We start from the raw sequence: 26,946 nt of genomic DNA, 5'->3' as shown, positions 1-26,946 counted from the left end.
CTGTTGGCTGATAAATTAAGCGCAATGATGCCCTTCACTGCCGGTTTATAGTACCAATCGGTAGTGAAGAAGTGCCTGGACCTGAAATTTCATTCCACTCAGCTTTTGGCTCGCAAATCACATCCAGCTCTCTCTCTGCTTTATCTTCACGTCCAGCTCTTTCTTTGCCTTATCCACACACATCCAGCTCTCTCTCTCTCTCTTTGGGATATATATAGGACGATAGGGCGACAGTGATCTCCGATACGATCACGTACATCTAGGAGCATGTTGATGCTGCAACACTCGAGATTTTTTAGAGAAATTATGTCTTTTTCATGTTTGCGTGTTGCCTTCTGTATATGTATTGATAATGCATGATTTTTGTGTTTGATGTGAACAAAAGGGGAAAATGGGTTCATCTGTTCAAGGTGTTGATTTTTCTTTTTCGAGTTGTCACGACAACGGCAGAGCTCGCACGACGATGGCACGAAGGCTTGAAAACGCAGCAATGGCGGCAACAGTCGCAGCGGCAGCCGTGCCAGCTCGATTTCGAGCCGATTTGGTTTCTTTTTTTTTTTTTTTGCTCCTGGAACCACCTTCACTACCGGTTGTACAATTGGCAGTGAAAGAGGTGTGACTTTCACTGCCCCTTATATACTGTCGGTTCTAAAACCAGCAATGAAAACCAGTTTGGAACCGACAGTACATGGGTGTTCTGTAGTAGGATAAGATTCCGAACAACACAATCATACAACATTACGACTAAAGATTGTTAATCTGATATCACACATAGCTAATCGAAAGATAGAGGTGAATATGCAAAAGACGTGATGATACCTCTTCCGTGTGCTCGTCGTCACCTCAAAGCACACCTAGAAAGATAGCAAGAGCGAGATTAAAATAATCTCAACAAGTGAACTGCTTTAACAAGTTATTTAGCTACGATTAATTAGGTATTTATCTTTAACAAAGATAAGAAACTTAAACAGTTTAACGACATCTAAACTCTTAACTAAACATGACAATACGGCGACAGCAACAAGATATCATCCATGCACTGGCTTGATTCATCATATAACGGTTATCATCCAAACGACATTAATATACTTGCAATACGAAAAAATATCTATATAATTAAATTAAATATTGTCATATAAATACGTATGTATATATTCACATGTTATACTCTTTCTCACCCTTGCAGTGGGGTCGGCCTCCCGTGGCTCGGCGCGCGCCCGCCCACCACCCCTGACGTGAACCGTAAAAGAGGCCAGCACCTGAAGTCCGCCAGCTTCCCGGTGACCCTCGACGAGCCAGTGAGCGCGGAGGTGATGCGGCCGGGAAAGCGGCGGAGCCGGCAGGAGGTGGAGGAGGTGCTGGTGGTCGAGGGCATCGAAGCGGACGGCGCGGACTTCGTCAGGTTCGATGTGTACCTCAACGCCGTGGAGCACGAGAAGGTCGGGCCACCGGGCGGGCGGGAGATGGCCGGGAGCTTCGTGTCCCTGAAGCACCCCGGCATGGAGGGCAAGGTGGTGGAGACCAGCATGAGGGTGGCGCAGAGCGAGCTCTTCAGGACCTGGGCGCCGAGGGGAGACGACAGTGTGACCGTGACGTTGGTGCCCGTGGGAGGGAAGGCGTGAGAATCGGAAGCCTGCGAATAGTGTTCATGGCGGAGTGAGATTACAGCGTAAACAAACAGCATGTTGCGTTGATGATTTTCGGAGGATTCTCGTTTGCTTTGCACGCTTAGGTACCGTGAGAAGCCTAGTGAGTATAATGTGCTTTAAAAAGCCTGGTGAATATACTACATACGTTATGGATTGTGAGCGATGAATAAGCCCATTTGAGTTCGCCTCGAGTTCTACATTAGATGCTTCACACACCGCAAACTTAAAACAACTTTGCAAATTTCCAATCGCCTGAAAACTCATCGCCTAAAACAACAACGTAGCTTAAAATCACAACAATATACAAGTTGTTAGATGTTGATCTAATGGTAAAAAAAGTGACGCAAAGTAACAAATTCAATCCCAATGGAACTTTGACACGCCTGTTGGTGCTTTATAAGGCAAGACATCATATTTACAAGACACGTTCCATGCATTGCCGAAGCTAGGTCAGGTTAGAAACATACCGCACTGTAGTACATGCAAAAAATGCACGCACGCACATCGTGTATTTCTGGGCTTAGTTTGACTGCGATCGCCCTAGCAAACGGATCTGAATAAAGAGAATGCAGATACAGTATAGGTGTAAATGGCCCCATCTGACGAGCAAAAAATACATACTATTTTCCCCAAGAGAGTTTTTTTTTTTTTTGCAAACCCCCAAGACAGAATTGAGTAACCACTATTAGTAAATCTTATGAAGGAAATAAATATGAAGCCAACAAAATCGAAGATGAGTGCCTTTTGCACCAATCGTACAACCAACGAAAAGGGGAAGTGATAAAAAATAATTAGAAAAAAATAGGCGGTACATTTTTTACATTCTTCCTTCGACAAACACTACAGGCTGAAAGACCATGTGGAACCAGCACAGTCAACGTAAAGTCAGCTTGAATTTAGCGTTTCGACTTTGAAGGAAAGGAATTGAACCGCTGAAGGAACTTGGGTGAAGGATACACAATCTTGCAGATGCACATTATTCAATTTGCAAAGAGTAAAGCTGGCGGATATTGCCTGAAGCTGAAACAAGATTCGGAATCGTTAATAGTCACTCAAACATCTCATTCAAGCTCAAGTGAATAAACATTAATAATAGACAAGAATCCAACGGTGTAAAGTGGAAAGTGAAAAGAACCAATTGAAATTGTCACTCGTACTAAACTACTAATCACTGGGCTGAGTTTACAACTTCTGAAGTAGTCAATGAAGATCATACGAACCGACCTTGACACTTGTGAATTAATGTATTTAATATTTGAATGTATAATTCAGAAATGATGAAACAACAATCAAGCCTCTAACCATCTTAAGGATGTCCCCACAGTAGTCCTGCCCCAGTTTCACAAATCCAGAACTCGACAAGTCCTGAATCCAGTATATTTTCTGGGTGGTAGGTACTAGTGATAGCCGCATAATTTGTAAGCAATCAACTGCACAGGATAGGAAAAAATTCTAGCACGGAGCCACAACAGGCCTACCAACCAACCTTGACCCAATGTTACATGGTGAACCAACTAAAGAAAAACAACAAAACCTCAAAACAACTAGATAGTGAGATGTAGGGGACACAACAAAACTGGAAGGACACAGATAAGTAAAAATGAAAAACCGTACAAACACTAATCTATCATTGCAGTTACATGGATATATGAATAACTTACCATATAACCAGTCCTTGAATTGAGCATGAAGGGCACATGCCAATTCTTTCTTCCGGTTATCATCGATCTCCAGTTCCCGAATATTCTTTTGAATATCTTCCAGAGAAGCATGCTGAAAATGTACAGTAAGTTAAATTTCAGAAAGACACAAATAGTTTTTTCTACATGATATTGCTCAGGGATATGTTACTAGAAAGTACTAGACAATAAAATGGAGAGAACTCTAATCACGCTGTTGATGATAACATTGGGGTCATTGAATCCATCGATCCAACCTTATGTGTCCCACCTCTGGCGGGATTTATATATTTATTTCGTTTTAAATCATAATGCTGCTTAAATTAGAGTAGTCAAATAAGAGTAGTGAATAAGGAAAAAAAACTCAAACAAATAAGATAAATTTACCGACACGATCCTTGTATTAGATTGAACTTACATTCATAACTTGCATCTTTCTAGATCCTTAAGCGTATGAATATTTTATTCTATGAATATCGTTAAATATATAAACAACATATGCTTGTTTTAATCAAATCCCTCAATCTCACATAGTTACGTCAAAGATAACTGTCTTATATAATGACGCAATAGTCTCCCACACCAGAATAAGCCTGTCCTGACCTAAATATCGCTAGACATATATACCTTTTTCCTTTGGGATGCCCAATAAACTTCAGGTAATGCAAATGGATTGTATTTGGTAGGCCCTTGTGCCTCAAACCAACTAGGAATCTGCAGAGAAAATAGCTAGACTGTCACTTTTTTGTTGAAAGAAAAAAACACACAGCCATTTAAAATGTATCAAATGTTGGATTTTTATAAGCGCAACACAACCTATAATGATCCAGATTCAGCTGGGGGGATTTGTGGAAAGTAAAATGCTGTCAATTTATTAACCAACTAGTGACAACTAAGTATGCTAAAATGACTTCTTAATTCTTACTACAGCTGCTATAGACACAATGAATACTACAAGAAAAATGAGTAGTAACCTTATTAATGCAGATGCATCACATGCAATTGCCACACACCAACAAATTTAAACAAGACATCCGCTCAGAATAAGCAAGACATCACATGCAATTGCCACACACCAACAAATTGAATTCATGGAGTTTTATTCAATTCTCTTGCCAGGCTGCAATGATCTAGGAAAGTAACATACAGCTGGCGTACCAAAAAGTTTGTGAATAGATCTGGGTCTAGACAAGTGGCAGACTCGGACTGGACATCAGAAACCCCAGCAGGATGAGATAATGAATCATGTGGATCCACAACTCCCAATACAAAAGGTTGGTCCCACTTGTTGACATTAGGATCCACACCAGCTTGTGCCAAATGCTCCCCCAGTTGAGGATAATAAGTATTAAATGGAGCAACCTGTTACAATACAAAGTAAGTATTCAAGCTGTTGGAACTTAAAGTGCATTTGTTGCCATGTTGAAGCAGAGAACTTCTTCAAATCAAAATCAAACTTGGGTTCAATAACAAAAAGGCTCTGTTGATGTTGTTATTGTATACAGTTAGCTTCTTCCTGAGTATCTATATGACTATATCCTGCTAACTTTTCCCTTACAACTGTCCATAATGTTATTTATCCTAGTGGCATACACCGATAGTCCGATACAAATCATCTGATGAGGAAAGTTCACAGATGAAGAGCAAAACTCACTTGTAATTTATGGTTGTCCCCCACAATTAGTGGTGGGTGATTTACTCCCAAGTAAAAGATACATTCACGACAATTGGCAATACAAATTCGTTTCGAAGCTGCAATAATTTGCACTCGTTCACAATGCTCCACTTTTACCACCTGACAACACGGAACTCTTATAAAAAAATGCATTGGAATATAAAGTTATCCAAGAATCGCATACTCTTACATACTGTATACAATATCAAACAGAAATATATTGTGGATTGTAAAATATATACATACCTTACCAACAGCACCAAGAACAATGGTAGTGTCAGAACATCCATAGACAGTAGCATACTTAAGTGGGCCTAAAATGTAGACAACAGAGTTGCCGAATACGATGAATTTGGCAGCTTAGTTGCCTCTGCCGTATGCCACGCTAGCGAGAAGCTAGGAAGTTGAAGCGTATAAAAGTGCAAGTTTTTTATTTAATTAACGATTTATTTTGGGGGTACAAAAATACAAACTAGGTAGTGTTGGTTATGGTCGGTTTTTAGGTTGTAGGGTTTTTAGGTTGTTAGGGTTGGCCAGTGTCCGTAAGCGTTGGTTAGCGCCTAGTTGTTGATTTTGGTCAATGTTTACTCGATGTTGGAATATGTGGAGTGCTAATAGGATGATATATGTTGTTTTGTAGTAATAGATAACAGATAGAGATATTGTGTGGAAGTACGGGGACAACTTGGCCCCATAGTTTAGGTGCAATTACAGTAGAAGAAAAAGAAAGGCGGTGGTGTCACAAGGTTGAAATAACATTTGGCAGGGCGCAGATTGAATGTTATAAGTTGTGATAGAGTGCCTCCAGATGTGTGTGATTACTTCAGGCATGAGCTTGATAGGGCAAGATATAAGAGGAAGGGAAGGTCCGAGCAGAGGCTTCGGAGGCAAGAGGCAGCTGCCCACGTAGATTTGATAAGTGATAATGATGAGACGGAAGAGGAATATGTGTAGCGTGCCATGACTCAGTCTAGGGAGGAGGAAGAGTTCAGAAGGAGGGCAAGTGATTCCTACGAGCATGAAGGTGGTAGTGAAAATGCCAAAGGAGGCAATATTCTAAAGATGATACTTAGGAGGGCATCTTCGACTAGGGAGCTACCAAGTGTCAGGGATTACAATGTTGCTGTAGCAAAAGCCCCTGTGCAGCAGAGGATTGACACCGGGTCATAGAGTGCGAAGGGAAATAATGCAAAGGCAGCTATTGGTTTGGCATGGTCCAAAGTTTTTCACACTTTAGGTATTCCTGGTAGAAGGGAGGGTGATGCATTCTTTGTTACTGCAGTGAAAGAAACACAGAAATGGGGTGAGTGATAAAGTTTGTAATAAATTTTATTGTTGTTATATTTCTTTCTTTTTAACTTATGACCATTTGTTCTATAATAGGAGAGGGTGTCCAATTTTCAACTGGTCGAGATATAGATGGTAAGTAACTGGGCAAGAATGAGAATGCATTGAAGAAGATATTTGACAAGTGAAAGCTAAAATGACCAAAGTATGGTGTGACCATCATATGTGATTCTTGGACTGGACCAACACACATGAGTATTATTAATTTTCTTTTATATTGCAATGGTTGTATGCTTTTTCACAAGTCCATAGATGTGACAGGCTACAACCAAGATGACAAGTATTTGAACAAGGTACATTGTTTTGTTGAGTTGGTAGTGCAATTGTTGCATATTTATTTGGTTGATTCGTTTATCCAGGAGATAAGAGCAGTAGTCAATGATGTGGGACCTACACTAACGATTCGTCTGTACCTACACTAACGATGCTTGCCAACTCACATGGTGACAGATATAGTGAACTAACATAATTTTCAACGGCAGACTACAACAACGGGCTGCTAAAGTGGTAGGTGACACATGCATGAGAAAGAGGAAGAAGCAATTTGCGCATCCAAAGAAGAGTAAAAAGATTAAGGGTAAAGGCAAAAGGCAAGTGCAAAACGATAAGAGCATGGATAGTGCCTCAACGAGCCCAACTTACTAGGAGTCTAATGACAGCAACTCAAAGACAGATAGTGATGACGATGATGATCAAGGAGGCGGTGCTCCTCCATGTCCATCCTCTGCCGTTGCTCCCTCGTAATTCACTGGTGAGAGTCACACATATCATATAGGACGAGGACCATGGTGCCTTATTCTCACAAAGACATGTCATACAGGGTGGCCATGATGGACCACAAGATAATGCGAGTTATTCCAACGACTATGGTATATAAAATAGTTCAAAATCATATCTGTACGACTATCCTATCCCCGACGAGAGTATCTTTCAACAAGGAGGCACAAGGTTATGATGAATTGAGAGCTGAAAGTAGAGTGAGAGAACAGAGTTGATGTAATGGGTGAAGAACCTCGAGTCCTCTTCCCCTGTCCTCTAAGACCTTATTTTATAGATATAAAAAATTTCCATCATACTTTTAAGATATTATGTTACAATTATGTGTATAAGAGGGTATTTTGAATATTTCACTTTTTACCTATGATATGATAATTGAGATACCGTAATCGCTATAATAATACTATAATACATCGTTTGAATATCTCAGAGCTCAGACATTTTTCCCAACAGATTCGACAACCGAACAGGGACAAGGTGCCTTCTCTATATCGCACAAATGTAAGAAGAGGCTAGGCATTTCTGTAGCGTCGCTGCTATTGGAACATACTACTCACGAACCTATCACCATAAACAGTCTGTTCATGGCATCTACCTCCATTAGAACAGGACGGGCCAGCCGCCATCTACCTCCTAGAAAATGGAATAATTTATGGTTTGGCAGCACTCAAACCTGTGGAACTAAATCAGCTCAATCTGGACAAATTCGGATGTGGAGGCACCTTCTTTTTTATTTTAAAAAGTTAAATGCGGAGGTCGTGAACACTTTGGCCTAGCTATATTTCCGCCAAGCCTCCGTGTCCATCCCGGCATTGTCCAAATCCGCTAGTGTTAATCCAGTTCGGTGAACATACTACTTACGAACTGCATAACGGCTGCTGGACTTCGAACTGACTAACGATCAGTTTAATGGCAACTCATGAGCCAGTTAGCTACTGCCACGGACACATGTCACAAGCTAATTGGCCATGAACAGTACTGCTTACAAACTAGGAGCTTGCATCTGAGATTTTTTGAAATAATATTAGTTTAATAAAATTACATAAATAATACCTAAATTAGGAAAATTATAAAAATAGATGTTAATCGATACTCCATAACCGAGTAAAGAGTATACTGCCAACTAAAGCATGTTGACTTTTGGTATCTAGAGAACATGTTGTTTGTCGGTGTGCATGTAGCACCTTTCGGCCTTTCCATAGTGAAAAAGAGGCCATGTAGCATAGTCGGCTTTCGAAGTGTCGAAAGATTTTCTTTATAATAGGAGTGCCGATTATCTAATATTACACTGTAAGTTGAGAAGTGGTCTAATACGTCTTGCATTTACGTTCTGTACTAACTGATCTGTAAGTTGGAATACGTGGTGTCTAGAACGTATCTAGGATCCGTTAACCAAGAGGATCTAGTAAACACAATGCATGTTCTTGTGCATTACAGGGCATCGATCACCAGAGGCTAGAGCAGTAGAGCCCCAAACCCATAGCCAACAAAGATACACTGCATGGTTTACCGGTAAACGCCGCTTTCTGCGTGGATGAAGTTGGACAAACAGCGAAAAAACTCATCATAGAAGATGATGCTTTATAAAGAGATACCCTTCTCCCAAAAGTATGAAAGAAGAAAACAGAGGATGAGCCATAGCTCAGTTGGCAAGCCGTGCGGTTGTGCATGCTGTTCATTGCTGGTGCGTCACTCCTTCGTAAGAGTATGTCAGAAGAACTCTCTGATCTATTTCAGCAAAAAAAAAAAAAAAAAATGAATGAAAAAAGCTAAGAAGCATAACTTGATTTCCCGACGTCTCTCGTTCCCACGCCACCATATACTCACACCAACCTCCATCTCTGGTCCAAGTAGAATTTTACAGAAGAAAAGATGAGAATGGTTGTTTGCCCTATCTTGCGTGCCACTTCACTATCAAGGGAACCCTATCTTGCCATTTCGGCGTAGCCAAGCGCAGATGCTCGATATATATTGGTGTCGGTATATGTCATGAGTCGTGACCATATTTTGCTGTATGTCTGGCGGCAGGTTACTGTGTTCATTGGTGATTACACAATATAAATGCCACCAACCAGATGAAGTATCTAAAGATGACTTCAAGAAAGATAGGCACATGATTTTTTTTCTTTCAAACCAAGCATTTTTTTTTTCATTTCAAACCAAGAATGATTGATCCCTTGTCTCTCCTTTAATTTGGACCCCCAAAACAGGCCTAATTATCAATGTTGGCATAGGCCCCTGCGGTATTTTATAGCCCAATCGTAATATGTCCCGTTGCCTAGCCTTGTAATTTTCTAAACCCTATAATCAAGTACATTCCCATCCCATATCCATTGTCTTTTGTTGGTTCAGAAGGAAGATTCAACTATTGTTGGCTGTTGCAGGACACCCAAATCATGCATCCTTGGGTGCCACCAAGGCAGCCAGTAGTGGTTTTCGCCCAAGGCAGCGTCCACGGTTGCAGTATAACTACTCTCTGAAATAAGACACAAGTCCACATCCATTGCCATCACCGGTATACTGCGTAGTTACCAACTTCCGCCGCTTGCTAGCTATTGGAGAAAAGCTTGTGGTATACAACAAGTAAGGCCATCCTTCACCCAGAAGAATGAAGGGCAAAGAAAACCGGCGCAACTTGGATTCCTGGTGTCTCCCTTTCCCACATTGTTGTCTAGTCCTCATGAAATCTTCAGTCTTAGAAGTTCATAGGAAATGATAATTGTTGTTGCTCTATCAAGGCACTTTATTTCCGAAACCGCCCAATTTTGCCACTTGGGCACATGGTCGAGAGTTTGCTAGTATTTATCATGTATTTGTGTTGTTATGTGTGGTGACCGGGACCGGTGATTGTGCGAATTGGTGACTACACACAACATGAATACCACCAACCATCTTGAGGCTGACTTCAAGAACGGCAGCTGGCGCATGCTTTTCTCTTGAGGTGATCTCCTGCATCTCCTTGCATTTTGACCTAGGCCTCTACGGTAATCCGTGGCCCAGGCGAAATACTTTATATTGCCCAGCCTAGTAGCAGAAGCGCAGCTCAGCGGGGAGGCGACCCAGGAGGAGAAACTGAGATCACGCGGCTCGCGAGGGCACGAGACCTCGTCCAGTGGAAGAAGAGGAGGGAGCTAGCCAGGCCGGCCGGCGCGTGAGCCGCGATCGCGGCATTGCTGCCATGAGGCCATGATCCCATCTCGCAGTTTGCTGAATTGCGCTGTGGCGCCGGACGAGGAATCGGAGAGGAGCCGGCTGGCTCGAGCTCGACCCAGCGTGTTGATTCGACGGAGTTGCGAGTCGTGGGAACTGGGAACAAGCGTGATCACCCGACTCCCCAGTGAGTGAGACGTGCTTTCTAAAAGTTGGAGCCGAGGTTCAAAGGAAGCAGTGGCAGAAAGACGCCGACCGGGTTCTTTTATTTTCTGATGGCAGGTTGAGCACACTGCACAGCACCAGATCATCGATTTTTGCAGAATTATGGACACAACAAGTATATATAAACGGTCGACAAGACATCACCATCACCGATTTTGGGGCAGACCTCAGCTCACATGGAGATGCTGCTCGGGATGCCCATCTCCATCACCGATTTCTTGTCCTTGGGGTCACCGTCGGACGGCTTGAGCAGCACATACGGCACCACGCCGGCGCCGTGCCGGTTCTTCCGGTTCGGGTCCTTGTTCCACTCGTCGATCTGCCCTGCGATATCCATCATGCTCCCTTTGAACTTCTCGAACGCCGACTTGATCTGTCCCTCCGCGAGCCACGCCGGCTCGGCGTGCGTGCCCAGGTACTCCTCTCCCGGCGAGTGCGACGACAGGACGTTCAGTATCGTCAAGACCGTGACGCTCTGGTACTGGGACGGGAATGTGTCCAGTAGCACCTTCTCCGGATCCTCCAGGAACGCGCGCATGTCCTCGCCGCCCATCTCCGAAGGCATGTTCCTCCGGGTGATGGTCGAGCGGTTCGGGAAGTACCCGGAGAAGGGGTACTGGCCGAAGTTCACCGCTGCGTGGTGGCACGACGTGATCCACATGATGGTGGTCAGGACCTGGACCAGGCTCTCGCGGCTGTCCAGCTTCGGCCACCACGGCTCGTCCTTCTTGTCTTCGTGGCCTTTCGTGCGCACCTCCGTCCACCAGCTCTGGAGCTCCTCGTCGCAGATGATGTCCGCCGCGCACGGGTAGTAGTGCTTCACGTAGTCTGACGCCCACTCCTTGATGGCGTCCCACACCAGCAGGCCGTCATTGGCGTACGGGTAGTCCTCTATGCTCAGCTCCAGCTTGCCATCCTTCCCTTGGACCGCCATGCCCCTTGAATTCCATCAAAGCATCAGATGACGATGTCTAATGAGCATTTAGGTGGAACGTTTCCCAACTGAGATCAGTTGGACTCGGTTCGTCATCATGTTAATTCCGTTACCTTCGGATCAGATCGGCCGGCAGCGCCTCCATGTCGAACCGCCACAACTTGTCGTAAAACGCTGAGCTGAGCTCCATGCAGTACTTCCCCGGCGAGAAGGTGCTCTCGATGACTCCATTCGCACTGATGAGTAAATCGCGCCCCAGGACGTTCAACTCCATCGTGAACCGGAAGTGCGGGTGCAGCAACCGGTAGATAGGGTGCATCTGGCTCAGCTGCCGGTTCGCCGCGATGATGTACGGCTCAACGCAGCAGTGTGTCCTCAGCCTGACGAACAACCGTTCGACGCATGCATGGATGAGCTATATTAATTATAGAAGCCTATGTGATGTGATTACTGCAGGAAATTCAACTTAGTCGTTAACTACCAGTGGCTAACAAGCTGGTGGTAGCCGGTGTCGTGAGCCAGGACATGGGTCTTGGCGAGCTGCCACAGCCAGGATCCTGTAACGCTGGCGTCCGACCCCGGCGTGAAGACCTGGCGCCACTGCGGCTTGGTCGGGGACTTGGGCCTCGTCAGCTCGATGGCGATCGGCTGGAGTGTTCCGTCCTTGGTCAGGAAAAAGAGCGTGCGCGAGCCGTACAGCGTCCTGTGATCCAGCTCGCGCACCGCATGCACGTAAGGCAGGAGCATGTCGTGGTAGTCCAGCATGAACAGCTTCTTGTTCTTAACGGCCTGTACAATTATTACAGTGTCACAGTTGCCCCAATTAGTAATCATGCTTGTTCGTTATTTTGTGTTTTTGAGAAAAAAAAATCATGCTTGTTCGTTGATCACCTCCTCAGCTGTCATGATCCCGTTTATCTGCTCTTCGATCAGCTTTTTGGTGATAAGAGACTCCCTCGAGCCGTAGGTTTCCTCGTCGAGCTTGCTGACAATAGGGAACTCCTGCAAATTTTCATGGTAACACGTACGCCGGTGACGATGGTGTTGAGAACAATGACGAAATATTTTTTTTGGAGAAAAAGATAAACCAGTGGACTGAGTGGAGTAACGAATCCAATTTGAATCTAGTGTGTACGGTGACAAGAACGTGCCGTGACTAGTTGGATGCTCATTGGGTTCATCCCTGCAAGGGTTTCTCGCGCGAATTCCTCGTCTCTGAACCATGCAAACTTGTCCTCTGCAATCAATTTCAACACGCACTCGTGAGTCTGCAATTTCAACCAACGGGCACTACTCCGCAATGAAGCATGGCGATCTCTACGTACTGTCGTGAATCTCCGGCGTTTCGAACTTGAAGACTCTGCGTATCTCCTCGACAACTTCCGCCGCTTCACCCTTGAGGAGGTGGTGCAGCTCCTTGTCGATCAGGGAGATGAAGAAGCTCGCCAGGTCCCCCTCTTTCTCCGGCGGCTGGTTCCTGAAGCCGTCCTCGAACAGCGCGTCGATCGCCGCCAAGGAGGGGAAGCTCAGGTTCTGGTGCTCCGACGTCTTGGTACTCGTGCAAATCGCGTGCACCCCCGACAAGGTCAGCTTGGTGTTGAACGCCCGGTCCTTGCGCTCCGAGAACGCCTCGTCCCGGGGCAGGTAGATTTCCCCCTTGGCGGTCCGCACCTCCGACAACGGATCTGCATAAGCACGAAGAAGAAAATCCATGTATATAAATTCTATCATGCGTCTAAGTATAGAACAGACTTACGTTGTGTCACTACGACCGTTGAGCTAGTGGAATCTTCTGTGAGTTAACAAACCAAGAGAACCAATCCATTGATGCTATGTACATATCAAACTTCACAAACCAGAGCATGCAATAAAGATTCTTTTGATTGATTCGAATCGTTAAAATGCAATATGTCTATAATCATATATCCGATTTTCGATTCGTTTGAAGTATATTGTTGAAAAAAAATACGCTTAATAAAATAAGATTTATAAATATTATATTTTGATGAAGTTTTAGAATCGTTATACAGTTACAATATTGTATTGCTTTTGTAATAACTGACATATCTCGTGGATCGCAACAATATTGGTTTTGGAATCGTAATTGGATCAGTTGCGATCCAAAAACAGTATAGTTACGACTATATATTTGTAATAACTGGTATATCTTGTAGATCATAACTATACTGCTTTTAGGATCGTAATTGAGAGTGGGCACAAAGATGAGCAAATTATAATCACATAACAAAAATCATATAATTACGACTATAAAAGATACCCAGGTTACGTTCATATATATTATTTATAATAACTAACATAAGAATAAACTACAGTACATCTAGACATATAATAAATATATAATATATATATATCTCAGAAAGTAATACATACTTCAGTTATAACGTATCAATTATACATAGTCAGAAGTATGTACTATGAGAGCACAAACTAGTAGTACATCTTAGCTCGCTCGCGTACGTACCTGTCTTGCTGCGATGGCGGCCCGTGCGGCAGCGTCGCGGGTAGGGGTGCTCCTTTCCGCCGAGCACCGGCCGCTTGGTGTCGAGGTCATGGTCGGGGTCGCCGAGGTCGTTGTACACGTCGTAGTCGTAGATGCGCTCGGATTTCCTGCGCTCGCCGTAGCCATTCCCGCGGATGGCCTGGAGCTCGCTCTTGCGCAGCCTCTCCACGCCCTTGGGCGTCTGCGACGGGAGGTAGGACTGCACCGCCGCACGCGCGAAATGAACGAACCACATGTCAAACTCGATCATCTAAGCAATTTGACAAGTGTTTCGTTTGCCAAGGTTGACCTTGAGAGGGAAGAAGGTGCGCTTGTCGGCGGGGTTGTCGTTCTTGTAGACGATCCATGAGTTGCAGTGGAAGGTGACGGCGCTCGACTCGTAGCCGTCGCGGAAGACCTTGATGTCCCTGATAAACATGTCGCGGTGGTGGTCGTTCTCGACGTGCACGGCGCCGACGGTGCCGAACGAGGCCGGCACGGTGAAGGTGGCCTCGTATATGAAAAAATCGGTGCCTTCCCGGCGCAAGTACGTGGCGGAGCTGGAGACTGTGTCCCTCTCCTGCTCCGTTTCTGCAGAGAAGAGATATTCGAGTCAGAGGCCATATGCCGCTGCCTTTGTTTGAAATTAAAATGAATTCCAAGTGTTGCACTCATTAGCCATATGTTGCATGCTTTCCTACCTGGTTTGACCTCGCTTTTAATTTGAATCTGTTGTGGTCTACCGGCTAGTTCGGAATTGTATGCATGAGGGCCGTTCTTCTTAATTCAATTTAAGGGGTCAGGAAAGTGAACGCAGTAGGTAGAAAAGGGGCCGGAGCTTCTCACCTGGATCCAACTCGGCGCTGACAAGCTCAAGGAGTAGCCATTTTCGATGAATCAGATGTTCCCACGCATCGAAAGCATCTCCGGACAAGCTGATATCCTTCAAGTGCACCGTCACCGTGGCCTTCATCGTGATCTTCTCCTCGTGCAGCCCGTGCAGGGGGGTGATCAGTTCCGGGAGGGTGACCGTGCCTACGGCTTGCCCGTTGACCTCGGCCAAGCTGGTGCTGCTGCAGCTCACTTTGGAGACGGTGCGGCGAGTGCTGCTCCGTCTCCGGCGAGGCGCCGGCGCCGCCCACCGCCCTGACGAGACTGTGCTGGTGAAGGAAGAAGGGCCATGGCTCGGGGTGAGCACCGCACCTAGAGGTTGCGTTGCCGTTAGCATATTATGGCAAACTGTGTTATTACTACTTCGCTATACAACTTAGGCAAGGAAGGGTGGTGGATGATTGGATGGATGTTTGAAAGAGCGTGCACTGGGCGTCCAATTTATAGAGAAGACTGGGTAGGGTCCTGTAGATGGAACTCTACGCGTGCTAGTGTATTTCTATGTTTCCACGTACGCATGACGCATGTATATATACGTGTGCACACTAGTCACGGTCTCTTAGTAAATTGTCGCGTTACTAAGAGAAAATATTTGTTTTTAAGAAACAGTAGTCTTGTCCCTTACTGATTAAATATATATTAAAAAAGAGCCGAAATAGGTCACATAAACTCAAAGAAAATATGTGGTCTGTATTAGATCAATTAATCACACGGAAAGAATTGTAGACAAAACTAAAACAACGACATATAGTTGTGTGTAACAACATTTCTCTTTATTATAGTTAGATAACTACCCGTGCATTGCAACGCAAATAAATATTGAGCTTCATATGAGTTTTTTTACTGCAACTGTAGTAATCTTTGATATATCAATCTTCCATCAAGCAATAACAAGCACTCTAGATATTCTCATGTTAATAAGAGAAGAAAATGACTTAGCCATGTATCATGGGATTAATCATCATTACTGCCTACAAAGATAAAGTCGATAGAACGCTGGTATATCGTCTTAGAGAACTATTATGTGGATTGATTTGCACGTACATATGGATGTGCGACGGAGGATACTCTACAGAGGATGGAATTGTCCACGCGCATACAGTTATGTTATTATCGATTGAAAAAAGTCCATCTACTCTAAAGTTTAATGGTGCAGCCACATAACCCTATGGAGGAATAAAAGGTCTATTTAACACCCTAACATTGCGAAACCGGCTCAAGACACCATATATGGTGGCTTTAGATGTGGTTTCTTTACAGTGACAACTGATGTGGCCGCCACATGGTGATGAAAAAATAAACAGTTGGAAATTTGTTTTTGTTTTTTACCTACCATTTTCTTCTCCTATTCTATTTTCACCTTCCTTTTTATAATAGGTGATGCCACATGGTGGCTGCCACTTTTTTGTTTATTCTTAAATAGTGGGAGTCATTTTATGTTAACGACTAAGGGAAAAATAGAAAGGTGAAAAAAGTAATGAATATATACATATTTTTGACTATTTAAAACTTTTTTAATCATCGTCACTTGACATCCATGTTAACTGCTATGGTGACGAAACCACTTTCAAAACCACCATGTAGAGTTGATTGACCTAGTTTTGTAAGGTGGTGGGATTAAAATGATATTTTCTTTCTTCAGGTGTTACGTGGCCGCAAAATCAAACTTAGGGTTAGATGACTTTTTTCCTTACGGATTCGTTGACACCTTCTCCCAACGGTGAGGAGAGGACTCACTCCTGTGCTTTCTTGCTCCTTCACGGCCCGGGGACTTCATTTGCCGCGCGCTTCTGTTGCACATGGGCCGCGTAAAATGGCATGTGTGATCTGTGGATGAGGCCTGTGTGGATGTTGGCAGAGGCTGCAACGGCCAGAGGTTGGTTTGGCTGTATGTAACACGTCCTACGTACGTGCGTGTATCGAGGCGTGGAACACGTTACATGCGCCGCGCCACACAGCGATGTCGCAGCCGCCGGGCCAGCCCACCGGCGACGTACGTGCCCATATCGAGGCGTGGAACACGTACTTTGCGCCGCGCCACACAGCGATGTCGCAGCCACCGGCGACGTACGTGCCCATATCGAGGCGTGGAACACGTACTTGCGCCGCGCCACACAGCGATGTCGCAGCCGCCGGGCCAGGCCACCGGCGACGAATCGAATAAGGCATGCATGCACGGTGTGTAGTCATCGCTACCTACGTCGGGCCAGCGTACGTGGGACGGTGACGTCAGCCCGGATGACGAAGCTAGTCGGTCGGCCGTGCGTGTCAAATTCTTACACTCGACGTAACTTTCAGATTTTCACGAAAGTATATCATGTCATCTGCATAGAATTCTAACTAACATCGAGAACTTGGAACTTGGGTTCTGCAGCCGCCTGCTGGTGCTTCGTGTACCCCGTGCACGTACGCATGCACTCTCGCTCCGAGTGCTGGCTGGTGAGTGGATCGGAGTCAGTGTCACGCGACGCGGCGAGGTCATCGGTCGCCTCGTCGTTTCGTGGCGGGGGACCATGCCGGGTGGCGCCGGCAGTTAGGCGAGGGCATGCATGCAAATGCAACCCCATCGCGCGTCGATGGCGATGGACTTCACGCCTCACCGGCCGGCCGTACTATCGAAGATATCAAAATAGCGTTTGTCAGTATCAATTTAATAAAAATCGTGACTAAAAATGTATATGCGCCGGTTTTTAACTCTGCACGTGAACTACAGTGTAATTAAAAAACAGTACTAATATACGACTATCAGTACCGGTTTGAGTTACAACCACCACTGATATAAACGGACATAAATTTTTATTTTATTTCACTTTTGGCTCATGTCCATCCCTGACTGATATTTTCTAGCCGCTCCTCCCTCGTCCGCTCATCTCTTATCCGCTCAAACGCCCCCCCCCCCTCTCTCCCTTATCTCTCTCTCCATAGGCGCCATGGTAAGTGTCCGAGTCCCCTCATCCCCGCCTCACGAGTGGAAGCGCACGCACCATGGGCGGTTGCTGGATTACGAGGAGCGGAAGCACGAGCGCGAGGTGTGCCAGATGCACAAGCGCTCGCAGCAGGCCCGGGAGGTGGGTAGCGGGTGGCCCCTAATTGGAGAAATTGTGCCCCCTCCTTTGTCATTCTTGTGGTGTTCTATATGGTACTAGGATAGTGAGGTTAATGTTTGCAAGTGTGTTTGTTTGATTTTGTGGCGGTGCAGCTGCTCGGTGCTAAGGGCAAGAGGTTTGCCAAGAAGCGGTATGCTGAAAAGGCGCAGATAAAGAACATGTAAGTGATTCTCCTCGGTGAAGGCATCTACGCCTATGAGTCCTCCTCTAGGACCTGGCAGTGGTGCGTCGCCAGCGGGATCAGCACCGTCGTACATGTGGTGTCCTCCTCTGGGGTCGAGCAGTGTTAAAATGTTCAAAATAACATGAAATTGATTTGTTCTTGAGTTGATTTATTCATATGGATTAGATAAGAAGATTTGAGGCTGAGATAGAGTTGATTTGAGCCTAAGATGTGTACTAAAATATTTAAAATAATATGAAGTTGATTTGTTCTTGTGTTGTGTTCTTTGTGTTGATTTGTTTGTATAGATGAGATGAAAAGATTTGAGCATGGGTTGATTTGATTGTAAGATGTATTTGTATAGATGAGATAAGTCGATTTGAGCATACAGTGGTGATGATGATAGGAACATGGCGACGGTAGGAGCGAAAGTCGAGCTGGCTCATTTATTTTTGTTGGTTTGAGAATTTTTTGATTGTCAGGTGGAGTTACGAACCGGTACTAAAAATTCTTTTTTAGTGCCAGACTCAGACCCAACACTAATAATATATGACTACTAATGCTAACTAAAGAATGCTGAATGAAAAATTGATAATAACATTATTATTCAACCGATACTGTTATGCGGTTCTGCTGTACTGCTTGCCAGTTGCCACTCTGGTGGCCTCGTCTCGAGAGGACCATCAAGCTAGATCGGTCCCTTCGCATGCGTGCCAAATTTATTAATTTCAGCGAGTGCAACGTGCCAGTCACGCAACGTTCCAAACGTCCCCGGAACGATACATGCATAGTACCTACTACCTAGTGCATTCATGTTACACGACGGCGAGCTAGTTCGTATCACTATATTATCAGTCGATCACCTTTTTTGAACGGTATACTATCGATCACATGAGCTGTTGAGATTTCGGATCGGAGATGGCTCGGCCATGGTCTTTCCGACGATCCAATTAAGACGCACGCAGTCGGTGTTGAATGGTGCATCAAGGCATATTGTTTTCGAGAATTAGTATACGTACGCTCGTGCCTTGTGAGCACCAAGTACCGCCATAACATACGTGCCCATTATACCCAAATACATACTGCGTACGCAACGTACCAACTGGAGTCAAGGACCATGCATTCAAAGGTTGCAGAAAAATATTGGAAGCGTACGCGTGCAACCTCCAGTAGAAGGCCGCGTGTACTTCTATTGCAAAGCAAAAAAGATTACATCCTAATCTTCAAGTTTAAACGCTACAACTTGATCTCCAAGGAAGCTATACAAGTTATCTACTCCTGGAGATAGAAGAGGTTTAACACTTGGAGATAACAACAATACAAACTGAAGATACTAACTATTTCAACAACCTCTCTCAATCACAAAGTTCCAAGTTGAAATTACGCCTAAAACCTTTTAGTTGCCGAACAGTTAATGGTTTCCGAGATGAAAACAATATAAACTGAAGATACTAACTATTTCAACAGCCTCTCTCAATCACAATTTTCCAAGTTGAGATTGCACATATATAGAACCTTCTAGTTGCTAAACAGTTAATGGTTTCGTGAAACCATCTGAAACCTGATCTTCATAGGGTATAAACCGTATATTCAGAGGCTTACTTGACTCGTTCATGTACATAATGATAATCAACCTCGGTATGCTTCGTTATGCATGAAATATGGTATTGGCTGACAAATACTTCGCTTCAAGATTTTCACACTAGAGACAAAGTAGAACTTGACTGGGATATACCAAGTTCTCGTAGCACAGTTTAAACCCAAATCATTTATGTCGTCGCATTAGCAAGAGATTTGTATTAGGCCTCTGTATTGGACCTTGATACAATAGCTTGTTTACGAGCATTCCATGATACTAGATTTGATCCTAGAAAGACTGTAAACCCTCCTGTAAATCTTCGATCATTCGAACAACTTGCCCCGTGTGCATCAGAAAACACGTTTACCAAAGTAGAGTTAGACCTAATCTTGATTCAAGACTTAAAGTATCCTTAAGATATCTCAATATCTTTTTACAACTGCCCAATGCAAGGATGTTGGTGCATGTAAAAACTAACCAACCTTATTGACATAGAAGGCAATATCAGGATGAATCAACGTTAAATATAGTAAAGCTCCAACAATACTTCTATATCTTGTTAAATCATCACTGCCCAAAGGTGCTCCTTTAGTAACAGAATTTTTTTTAAAAGTTAATAATGGAGTACTGACCGATTTGCAGTGTTCCATAGCAACCCAACTCAATAAGTCAAATGCATATTTTTCCAGAGATAGGACTACGCCATCCTGAGTCTTCTTTACTTCAATGCCTAAGAAATAATGGAGTTGTCCCGGATCCTTCAGGGCAAAGTCATTTATCAGATCCTGAAGTAGTGCTTCAATTGCATAATCTGAGGAACTAACAATGATGATAAATGAACAGTGAAGTATCTGGTTTTGATGCTGAAAATCCAAGTTGTTGCAACTTCAAACTTAGTCAAGAATGTCATGCATGTGGCGCTTGCTTTAACCCATACACTACCTTATCAAGCCTACACATCTGATCAGGTCAAGAGGGATCCTCATATTCTGATGGCTGCCTCCTACAAACTTTCTCTTCCAAAACACTATGATGAAGCACGTTCTGCATATCTAATTGTCGAAGACACCAATTCCTTGAGATTACAATAGAAAACCCAATTCGCATGTGTAGCACTTCGGGGCCACTACAAGCCTGAAGTGCTAAAAAACTAACCTACAAGCATGCTGAGCAAGAAAAAAATACAGCAACACCTTTTCTGTATTTTGAAGTTTAACTGACACATCATCAGAGCTAGATAGATAGATAAAATATCATACTATCATTATATCAAGCATCCTAGTAACTACTACAAAACCGGCTATATATGGCAGCCTATCATTATCGGTTACTAATGAGCCGACAATGATAATGCTTACTGTCGGTCCATACACCTCGTGAGAAAAATCAGTCAATATGGCTTACCAACTAACAGTGACAAGGAGATTCACTGTCGGTTGATAAATTAAGCACAATGATGCCCTTCACTGCCGGTTTATAGTACCAATCGGTAGTGAAGAAGTGCCTGGACCTGAAATTTCATTCCACTCGGCTTTTGGCTCGCAAATCACATCCAGCTCTCTCTGCTTTATCTTCACATCCAGCTCTTTCTTTGCCTTATCCACCCACATCCAGCTCTCTCTCTCTGGGATATATATAGGACGATAGGGCGACAGTGATCTCCGACACGATCACGTACATCCAGGAGCATGTTGATGCTGCAACACTCGAGATTTTTTAGAGAAATTGTGTCTTTTTCATGTTTGCGTGTTGCCTTCTGTATATGTATCGATAATGCATGATTTTTGTGTTCGATGTGAACAAAAGGGGAAAATGGGTTCATCTGTTCGAGGTGTTGATTTTTCTTTTTTGAGTTGTCATGACAGTGGCAGAGCTCACACAACGGTGGTACGAAGTCTTGAAAACGCAGCAATGGCGGCAACAGCCGCGGCGGCAGCCGTGTCGGCTCGATTTCGAGCTGACTTGGTTTCTTTTTTTTCTCTCCTGGAACCACCTTTACTACCGGTTGTACAATTGACAGTGAAAGAGGTGTGACTTTCACTGCTCCTTATACACTGCCGGTTTTAAAACCAGCAGTGAAAGACAGTTTAGAACCGACAATACATGGGTGTTCTATAGTAGGATAAGGTTCCGAACAACACAATCATACAACATTACAACTAAAGGTTGTTAATCTGACATCACACATAGCTAATCGAAAGATAGAGGTGAACATGCAAAAAACGTGCTGATACCCCTCCCGCGTGCTTGTCGTCATCTCAAAGCGTACCTGGAAAGATAGCAAGAGCGCGATTGAAATAATCTCAACAAGTGAACTGCTTTAACAAGTTATTTAGCTACGATTAATTAGGTATTTATCTTTAACAAATATAAGAAGCTTAACAGTTTAACAACATCTAAACTCTTAACTAAACATGACAATACGGCAACAGCAACAAGATATCATCCATGCACTGCCTTGATCCATCATATAACGGTTATCATCCAAACGACATTAATATACTTACTTGCAATACGAAAAATATCTATATAATTAAATTAAATATTGTCATATAAATACGTATGTATATATTCACATGTTATACTCTTTCTCACCCTTGCGGTGGGGTCGGCCTCCCGTGGCTCGGCGCGCGCCCGCCCACCACCCCTGACGTGAACCGTAAAAGAGGCCAGCACCTGAAGTCCGCGAGCTTCCCGGTGACCCTCGACGAGCCAGTGAGCGCGGAGGTGATGCGGCCGGGAAAGCGGCGGAGCCGGCAGGAGGTGGAGGAGGTGCTGGTGGTCGAGGGCATCGAAGCGGACGGCGCGGACTTCGTCAGGTTCGATGTGTACCTGAACGCCGTGGAGCACGAGAAGGTCGGGCCGCCGGGAGATGGCCGGGAGAAGGTTCGATGTCATCACCTGCCTCCACTGATTCGGCACTGGTCGCATCCGCTTCCTCTCCGGCACCGGTCGACCCTGGTGCGTACCGCACCGAGCCTGGTGATCGCCAGTCGTCCCACTTCCACAGCAACCGCAGTCGCAGCCGTAATGGCTATCGGGGCCGGGGTCGTGGACGCGGACGCGGTCAGTCACCCTACCTCAATCGTGGTTGCGTCCTGGTTGGCACATGGTGCATGGCGCGCGCCGTGGACCGGCGCAACTGGCCCTGGCGTTCTAGGCACTCGTCCTCCTCACGCCGGCTAGGCTTACCCAGCCCTCTACCAGCCAACCACGACTTTAGCACCGATGGCCCCTCCGTCTTTGGACACCAGTGGACTTCTTCAAGCTCTTCACGCTGCATCTCTTCACCAACCCTCCAACAATGGTGAATGGCTGCTAGACTCAGGCGCAAGTTCTCACAAGACCGGAGAACAAGGTAACATACCCAGCTATTGTCCTTCCTCAAAGCATAATTCTTCGCATATTATTGTTGGCAATGGGTCTTCTCTTCCGATTCTAGGCACTGGCACCGCTTCTCTGCACACACCTACTCGCCAATTCACCCTTGCTAATGTCTTGCACACACCTCATTTGATTAAAAATCTCATCTCCGTTCGCAAGTTTACAAAAGATAATTTATGTTCTATTGAATTTGATCTGTTTGGTTTCTCTATCAACGATCTGCTAACCAGGAGAGAAATCATGAGGTCCAGTAGCGAGGGTGATCTCTATCCTTTTAGTTCTCAACAGTGCAACTCCGAGGCAGCTCTTTCTGCGAGTTCCACTTCATCTTCGGTGTGGCACAGGCGCCTGGGTCACCCTAGCTCGCAGTCCTTGGGGCATCTTTTGTCACAATCTTCCATTTCTTGTACCAATAAAATACCACAGACTTCGCTTTGTGATGCCTGCCAGAAGGGGCACCATGTGCGGCTGCCCTTCTCTACTTCTAATTCATGTACCTACTTTCCATTCCAAATAATGCACTGTGACTTATGGACCTCCCCTGTTGCAAGTTTTACTGGCTACAAGTATTACCTTGTGTTCCTTGATGACTACTCCCATTACATGTGGACATTCCCGTTGCGAAACAAATCTGACTCCACATTAACTATACAAAACTTCTATCAGCTCATTCTAAACCAATTTCACTCTAGCATACAGTCTCTCCAATGTGACAATGGTTGTGAATTTGACAATGCAACTTTGCAAACTTTTCTCACCAACCGTGGCACCACCTATCGCTTCTCCTGTCCCTATACTTCCTCTCAAAATGGCAAGGCTGAGCACTCTATTCGCACTATCAATGATGTGCTCCGTACTCTTCTTTTTCAGGCTAATCTACCACCTCAGTTTTGGGTTGAGGCCCTCCACACCGCCACGTACCTCATCAATCGCCGGCCCTGCAAACCCCTGTGTCTTTATACACCATATCACGCTCTCTATGGCCAACCACCAAATTATTCGCATCTCCGAACCTTTGACTGCTTATGCTACCCAAACATCTCTTCCACCACCCCACACAAACTTTCTCCACGATCAACTCCCTGTCTATTCCTCGGATATCCACCTGAGCACAAGGGTTACAAATGTTTGGATTTGACCACTCAGAAAATTATACTCAGTCGCCATGTCGTTTTTGATGAAGCGACTTTTCCCTATGCCACACCGCGCTTCACACAGCACGCAGCCTCAGCTAATCCAATGAGATCATCCTCAGCTATGTTGCCCGGACCCCCCCCCCCCCTGCGGTTCTGCATTCCCGGAATCAGTGCCGATTCACCTCCATCCACTCGCACGTCGCCACAACACCAGTCACGTATCACAGGCACAAGCGCTGATTCCAATATTGACTTGGTCGGCCACCCTGATTCCCGCACCCTTTCGCCCATCACCACTTCCTCCTCTCCCATGCCGCCACGTGCCCCGCCACCATGCCCACCCCTGCCACCGCGCTATGCGCACACACCAGTTCCTCCTCCTCATCACATGCAAACAAGAGCAAAAACGGGCATTTTTGTACCCAAAAAGCACTTTAATCTTGCTGCCTCACACAATACTTCTCACATTCCCACCTCATACTGTCACGCCCTTAAGGACCCCCAATGGCACAATGCGATGCTTGAAGAATATAATGCTTTGTTGTCGAACAATACTTGGTGTCTTGTTCCTAGGCCTGCAAGTGTGAACGTGGTGACGGGCAAATGGATTTTTCGGCGAAAATTGAATCCTGATGGTACATTGGCGCGCTACAAAGCCAGATGGGTGGTTCGTGGCTTCACTCAAGAACACGACATTGATTATACAGAGACCTTTAGTCCTGTTGTCAAGCCCGCAACTGTGCGCATCATCCTGAGCATTGCAACCTCGGCATCATGGCCCATTCACCAGCTCGACGTCAAGAATGCCTTTCTTCACGGTAACCTCTCCGAAACCGTCTATTGCGAACAACCTTCTGGCTTTGTTGATTCCACTAGGCCGTCCTTTGTTTGCAAGCTCAATAAATCTTTATACGGTCTAAAGCAAGCACCACGTACCTGGTTTCTTCGGTTCACCACATTCCTCACATCCCTCGGCTTCAAGGCTTCTAAGGCTGACACTTCATTATTTATCATGCATAGCAACCACCATACCGCATATCTTCTACTTTATGTAGATGATATTATCCTCACAGCCAACACCACTACACTACTTCACTCCATCATTAACAAACTCCAAACCGAGTTTTCCATGTCAGACTTGGGTCCACTAGAGCACTTCCTCGGCATTCATGTTACACGTCACATTGATGGCCTCTTTCTTAACCAAGAACAGTATGCCCAGGAAATACTTGCCCATGCCAACATGTCCCATTGCAATGCTTGCACCACCCCTATAGACACAAAGTCCAAACTATCTGCAAATGATGGTGACCCACTTGAAAATCCAACCAAATACAGACAACTAGCTGGAGCTCTTCAATATCTCACTCTCACACGTCCTGACATTACATATGCCGTTCAGCAAATGTCTTTTCATGCATAATCCCCGGGAACCACACCTTCAACTTCTTAAGCGTGTCCTTCGCTACATTCGTGGAACACTTAGCTTTGGCTTGCATCTAGTTCGTTCCTCCTCTAACGATCTCGTCGCTTACTCGGACGCTGATTGGGCCGGGTGCTCTGACACCCGACGCTCAACATCTGGTTATTGTGTGTACCTTGGAGATAACCTTATATCCTGGTCCTCTAAGCGACAATTGACAGTCTCAAGGTCCAGTGCCGAGGCAGAATACAGGGGCATTGCAAATGCAGTTTCAGAAACCTGTTGGATCCGGCAACTCCTTGCAGAACTACATCATCCTCTCCGACGTGCAACTATTGTATACTGCGATAATGTGAGTGCCATGTACCTCTCTACAAACCCCGTACAACACCAGCGAACTAAACATGTGGAGATCGATTTGCATTTTGTACGGGACAAGGTCGCACTTGGGGATGTCACGGTATTGCATGTGCCCTCCTCTTCTCAATATGCTGACATTTTCACCAAAGGGCTTCCATTTGTGCTGTTTAAAGACTTCAGAGACAACCTACACGTCGTCCCTCGTCCAGGCTGAGGGGGGTTGTTAGCAACGGTCTACACCAAGTCTTCAGGCTATCTCCACGTCTTCACGATCTCTACTGTGATCCGGTTTAACCGTGTGTAGTTGGCGTGAGTTTCTCCTGACCATTTGTGTGCCACTCATGTACATGCATGCTGCCTATTAATAGGCTTGTAAAATCAATACGAATGTGAGCCAAACTTACAGATTGTGAGCGATGAATAAGCCCATTTGAGTTCGCCTCGAGTACTACATTAGATGCTTCACACACTGCAAACTTAAAACAACTTTGCAAATTTCCAATCGCCTGAAAACTCATCGCCTAAAACAACAACGTAGCTTAAAATCACAACAATATACAAGTTGTTAGATATGATCTAATGATAAAAAAAAGTGACACAAAGTAACAACTTCAATCCCATGGAACTTTGACACGCCTGTTGATTCTTTATAAGGCAAGACACATCATATTCACAAGACACGTGCCATGCATTGCCGAAGCTAGATCAGGTTAGAAACATACCGCACTGTAGTACATGCAAAATATGCACGCACGCACATCTGTGTATTCTGGGCTTTGTTTGACTGCGATCGCCCTAGCAAACGGATCTGAATAAAGAGAATGCAGATACAGTATAGGTGTAAATGGCCCCATCTGACGAGCAAGAAATATATACTATTTTCCCCAAGAGATTTTTTTTTTTTTTTGCGAATCCCCAAGAGAAAGAATTGAGTAACCACTATTAGTAAACCTTATGAAGGAAATAA

The 26,946-nt window shown here is 44.9% G+C and overlaps 3 protein-coding genes across 3 annotated transcripts; all 3 read right to left on the bottom strand.

Annotated features, from left to right (window-relative positions):
• Positions 1 to 1,174: 1,174 nt before the first annotated feature.
• On the bottom strand, positions 1,175 to 26,833 carry LOC133931123 (uncharacterized). Its single transcript, XM_062377934.1, has 2 exons — positions 26,702 to 26,833; positions 1,175 to 1,633 (listed from the first exon to the last, which is right to left on the bottom strand). Exons 1-2 carry the CDS (start codon positions 26,831 to 26,833, stop codon positions 1,175 to 1,177), a joined length of 591 nt encoding a protein of 196 aa, XP_062233918.1.
• On the bottom strand, positions 2,313 to 7,753 carry LOC133931060 (uncharacterized). The gene is made up of 7 exons (XM_062377894.1): positions 7,723 to 7,753; positions 5,250 to 5,362; positions 4,983 to 5,123; positions 4,487 to 4,690; positions 3,956 to 4,042; positions 3,311 to 3,422; positions 2,313 to 2,669 (listed from the first exon to the last, which is right to left on the bottom strand). Exons 1-7 carry the CDS (start codon positions 7,751 to 7,753, stop codon positions 2,626 to 2,628), a joined length of 732 nt encoding a protein of 243 aa, XP_062233878.1. The 3' UTR covers positions 2,313 to 2,625.
• Positions 10,502 to 15,307, bottom strand: LOC133930348 (lipoxygenase 2.1, chloroplastic-like). The gene is made up of 9 exons (XM_062376987.1): positions 14,783 to 15,307; positions 14,247 to 14,527; positions 13,919 to 14,156; positions 12,762 to 13,121; positions 12,588 to 12,673; positions 12,328 to 12,438; positions 11,918 to 12,225; positions 11,550 to 11,816; positions 10,502 to 11,440 (listed from the first exon to the last, which is right to left on the bottom strand). Exons 1-9 carry the CDS (start codon positions 15,162 to 15,164, stop codon positions 10,675 to 10,677), a joined length of 2,799 nt encoding a protein of 932 aa, XP_062232971.1. The 5' UTR covers positions 15,165 to 15,307; the 3' UTR covers positions 10,502 to 10,674.
• Positions 26,834 to 26,946: the final 113 nt, after the last annotated feature.

Source organism: Phragmites australis, chromosome 10 (assembly GCF_958298935.1).
Source record: "Phragmites australis chromosome 10, lpPhrAust1.1, whole genome shotgun sequence".
Lineage (NCBI taxonomy): Eukaryota > Viridiplantae > Streptophyta > Magnoliopsida > Poales > Poaceae > Phragmites > Phragmites australis.
This window is presented reverse-complemented; position numbering and strand designations above follow the sequence as displayed.

Coding starts and splice junctions, on each gene's coding strand:
- LOC133931123 (XM_062377934.1), bottom strand. CDS start 26,833: ATGGGGCCATTTACACCTATACTGTATCTGCATTCTCTTTATTCAGAT. Junction 1,634..26,701: donor TTTGCATGTACTACAGTGCG/GTATGTTTCTAA, acceptor CACTATTCGCAG/GCTTCCGATTCTCACGCCTT.
- LOC133931060 (XM_062377894.1), bottom strand. CDS start 7,753: ATGGCGGCTGGCCCGTCCTGTTCTAATGGAG. Junction 5,363..7,722: donor CCCGTCCTGTTCTAATGGAG/GTAGATGCCATG, acceptor GAGGCAACTAAG/CTGCCAAATTCATCGTATTC. Junction 4,043..4,486: donor ATCTATTCACAAACTTTTTG/GTACGCCAGCTG, acceptor TTTTCTCTGCAG/ATTCCTAGTTGGTTTGAGGC.
- LOC133930348 (XM_062376987.1), bottom strand. CDS start 15,164: ATGCTAACGGCAACGCAACCTCTAGGTGCGGTGCTCACCCCGAGCCAT. Junction 12,674..12,761: donor AACGCCGGAGATTCACGACA/GTACGTAGAGAT, acceptor AATTGATTGCAG/AGGACAAGTTTGCATGGTTC. Junction 11,441..11,549: donor CCGGCCGATCTGATCCGAAG/GTAACGGAATTA, acceptor ATGGAATTCAAG/GGGCATGGCGGTCCAAGGGA.